Source organism: Penaeus chinensis, chromosome 35 (assembly GCF_019202785.1).
Source record: "Penaeus chinensis breed Huanghai No. 1 chromosome 35, ASM1920278v2, whole genome shotgun sequence".
Taxonomy (NCBI): domain Eukaryota; kingdom Metazoa; phylum Arthropoda; class Malacostraca; order Decapoda; family Penaeidae; genus Penaeus; species Penaeus chinensis.
In genome coordinates this window covers 33317270-33321864 of record NC_061853.1, presented here as the reverse complement: position 1 = coordinate 33321864, position 4595 = coordinate 33317270, and the positions used below count along the sequence as shown (strand labels likewise).

Below are 4595 nucleotides of genomic sequence, written 5' to 3'. Positions count from 1 at the left end.
GTATATTTATATGTTATATATGTATGTATATATATATATATATATATATGTATATTATATATAACATACACACACACACACACACACACACACACACACACACACACACACACACACACACACACACACACACACACACACACACACACACACACACATACTGTATATATTTATGTTCAACATGTATATTAATATAACATACATATATAGACATTGGTGTTTGCCTTCATTTCAGTGTGTGGGCCAGTGGAGCCGGGTGCATTAGGAAGGACATACACTCATGAGCATCTGTTTATGGACTTCGACTGTGCTTACACTCCAGCAAAGGTTGAGGATAAACATTTGGAGGATTCTGAATTTACTTTGCAAAATCTGGGATGGATCCGTCAGAATCCGTATGTATCTTTTAATTGTTACAGACCATACTATATGATGTAGCAAAAAGGTGTGAATGATAGTAGTTTGTGTGTAACAGTTATATACAGTATTGATTTGTATCCTTTTGATTTTTAAGTTCATGAACCAATATTTTAAAATGAAAGCTTTCTTTGAAGATGATAATTATATAGTATTGATATGAATAGCTTTATAATTCCAAAAATCTTTACAGCTATAGCCATAAACTCAACATTAAACTTCATGAGGCTCAAGTTATGGCAGCTATAATGGATGAAATGGCTTCCTTTAAGAAGAAAGGTGGTGGTACTATTGTTGAGAACAGCACTTATGGTCTCAATAGAAATGTGTCCTTTTTGCGTGATTTAAGTAACAAGCAAGGTGTTCACATAATAGCTGGAGCTGGTAAGGATTATACGTAGCATACATAATGATAGTAATTGATATGTAGTGTATATTTGGTAGCCACTAGTGATGTTGAAATCAAATATTCATCTCATGTCAATTTTAGTTTTTACAATACAGTTTCCAGATCATGTACCATTGATTTCTAATAGACATTGTTAAAAAACATCTGAAGTAAATGTTAAAAGTGGTATGCTATTATCTATACAACCAGGTTACTATGTGCAGGCAGCTCAGAAGAAAGAAACTTTGGGAACATCAGTAGAGCAAATGGCGGAATTCATGAAGCGTGAGCTAACTGTAGGATGTGATGGTGACCCAGATGTAAAATGTGGAATCATTGGTGAAATTGGATGTTCCTGGCCTTTGTATGGTTAGTATTATAATTTTTTTTTCTCTCTGTTACAGTTTGATAATACACAATGTAAAGAAATTTATTGTTTTTCTTTTATTAATAGTTTTTTTTTTTGTAAACTATTAAGGAGTTTTTCATTACCAGACTTTGAACGACATACTATCCAGGCAGCGGCTCATGTACAAGCATCCACTGGTTGCCCAGTGATGTTTCATCCTGGCCGTGATGATAAGGCGCCAGCAGAGATTTTTCGAGTTTATACAGAAGCTGGTGGTGATGTGAAGAAGATGGTCATGGGTCATCTTGATAGTAATTATCCATTATGCTCTATGCCTGTGTGCAATTATTGTTTTAGGTTATGAAATATATTTTTAACATTTATAAATGGGAAGGTGATAATTATGTGGTTGATATAATTTTTGACCATAGTTATTTTAAAACCTCAATTTATAAGTTTAATTATCAATTATTAAAATGGAACTATTATTTTTTAAAATCTTTCATTTTCATTACATTACAGTGTGTGGTGTAATGACTATACTTATATTGAGTAATTAAAATTGTAATTGTACTGGAAATTTGTTTTAGTCATTATCTTTACTGATTTCTCTTTCAGGGACAATACACACTCTAGATAAACTAGTAGAATTTGCATCTCTTGGAAGTTATTGTGAATATGACTTGTTTGGTATTGAAACTTCTCATTACCAGCTCAACACACACATTGACATGCCCTCTGATGCCCAGCGTATCCAACGCATTAAACACCTGTTTGACAATGGCTTTGGAGAGAAGATTTTAATTGCTCATGATATTCACACAAAGCATCGTCTGGTTAGTAAATTTTACTTTTCAATATTTATTTATTTATTCACCCTTTTAATCATTCATTTATCTTGTAAAATAAATGTAACCATTTTTAGTCATTCAAGAGAATACCAGAACAAAAATTCATGTTGAGTATGCTTTTGCTGAGTAGGATTAACATTAAAGATTTTCTTCTCAATTATTTCTACTCATTCACTTTCACTGTATTATAATTTGAATATATAGTAGGATAGACAGTGAAATTAGTGTTCAAGATGTTATTAATTTAAGGCTGAACATATTCTCTTATGATTCAGATGTACTTTGAAAGCTTAAAGAGCCTGCACATGATATTGTTTATTAACACTTTCACTGATACGGATGCCATTTAACATCTGCATCTTGTTACACCTCAGTGATATGGATGCTGTTCAACATCTGTAGCATAATTAATGATGCCACAACTAAAAGAAATGAGGCTGCAAGGCTTATGACCAACTTCAAATATAAATCCATTTTATATTATGTAAATATATTATTGCCATACACTTAAGTAATTGTAAGCACATGTACTAAAAGAAGGCATATGATTTAAGAAAGTATCAGTGAAAGGGTTAGAATGTGTAAATTGATGCCAGCTTCTGTGAATTGATATTAAAGCTGGCTCATGATTTGATGATGTATTTCTTTTTTCAGCAAGCTTATGGTGGTCATGGATTCTGCCACATTTTGGAGAATGTTGTACCAAAGATGTTAAACAGAGGATTGACACAGGAGGATGTGGACAAAATGTTAATCAGCAATCCAGCTACATGGTTAACTTTCACCAAATAGATTTTATGGCTTGGTATAATATTAATAATTCCAGGTATATAGATTTAGCAGGGTGGCATAAAAATAATCTTTAAATTTTATACTAACATATCTCTAGATGCTTTACTCAGTTACCATTGTGGTATTATATTAACATACACATTATAGAATATACACTTTAAAACATTTTAAATGTATTTTCTTTACCATATATGATTAATGGATGTTTAAGATTTATATTTTAAGATTATATTGTCCAGATGGCTGCTGTTATTTACTCTGTTTGCAACATTTTTGTGGCATAATTATGTTTTGTTTCCTTGGTTTTTAAAGTTTTTTTCTGCTTAATCTGCATTATAGCTCAAATATATATTTTATGTATTATTGGATGTTTGTAAAATATATGATTTTAAGTGGATAATTTGTTTCATTTTTGTTTTTAGTTTTTAAACCCTCACATTTTAGTACATATATATGGTATACATCAAAAGGCAATGTACATTTTATAATACACATTTAAAGTGTATGTCAATAGATAATGAGGAAATGCCATGTTTTTATTTGTGTAAAGTACTTGAATGTGACATAGTTTGTTTCTGAATTTGAGTACAAAAGATTTCTTATCAGATTTTTTACATCAGTGGTTCTTAAATCTCTTTACTAACATGCCTCCTGTGGGAATTTGTCCTTCCTGCCATGCCCCCTTGCATATATGAATAAAATTCCCTCCCAGATTTTAAATAGAAACAATATTATATTCTTAGTTTTTTCATTGAGCATGGATTAGTCACATTATTAAATTTCTCATTAATTTACAATGCTTTCAATGAAAGATTAATAAATATTGACGAGTTAGAGAAATTTCTGTTCATCTTTTTCCAAAAACTCATCCCCCCCTTGGAAATTACTGATGTCCCCCAGGTTAAGAACCATTGTTTTAGATCAGATTGTGAAATAAGTATGTGTACTTCACATTACATTGTTAAATGATTAATTCATTTGTATGGTTATTGACTTTGATATAAAATGACCCCTTCAACTGCATAGGAGAAAGGATGGAAATCAAGAACCACTGCATGTTGATTTTTTTATTTTTGTTAATTACTTAATTTTTTTTTATTTTGTGTGTGTGTTTAGATTATTCACAGTCAAAGTTCATGGAATGAAAAATAAATAGATATAGAATCGTTTCGATAGTTCCAACATTAATTTTTCAAGAATATAGTTGTGTGTGTGTGTGTGTGTGTGTGTGTGTGTGTGTGTGTGTGTATGTGGTGTGGGTGTGCTGTGGGTGTGGGTGTGGGTGTGGTGTGGGTGGTGTGGTGTGTGTGGTGTGTGTGGTGTGTGTGGTGTGTGTGGTGTGTGTGGTGTGTGTGAGTGTGTGTGAGTGTGTGTGTGTGTGTGTGTGTACAAAGTATTAAAATTATATTATTATTAGGCTAACATAGAAGTCTCATTTTTTAGTAAGCTTTTGTGAATCAGGTGCCACTGTTCAACAGATTAACCCATTCTCCCCAGAATTATGTTCTTTCCCCTGTAGTTTTTTTATGAATGTTGTTACATACAGATGGCTCCACATGTGCTCAGCCGGCAAGGAGTCTATCAGTAGCCCTAGTGACCGATCTTTATTTCCCCATTTCTTGAATTGTTGGGAAAATGTGTTTTTCTTTTTAATACAGTTGAAATCGATACTGTTGTTATATTTATTGATGTTATGATTATTAAATGGTTATTAAAATTGTGTTAACATTTAACACAATGAAATAATACAAAAGACCCTATCCAAAAGTCAAGGGAAAGGGTAAACAAGTGAGATAGG

General features: G+C 32.0%; 1 protein-coding gene across 1 annotated transcript; it reads left to right on the top strand.

Moving 5' to 3' along the window:
- Nucleotides 1-235: 235 nt before the first annotated feature.
- Nucleotides 236-3198, top strand: LOC125044302 (phosphotriesterase-related protein-like; the record flags this gene model as incomplete). Its single annotated transcript, XM_047640899.1, is given in 6 exon segments — nt 236-395; nt 611-801; nt 1016-1174; nt 1301-1465; nt 1773-1990; nt 2660-3198. Coding segments are annotated over 6 exon segments (1031 nt in total), but the record flags the coding sequence as incomplete, so codon positions are not given.
- Nucleotides 3199-4595: the final 1397 nt, after the last annotated feature.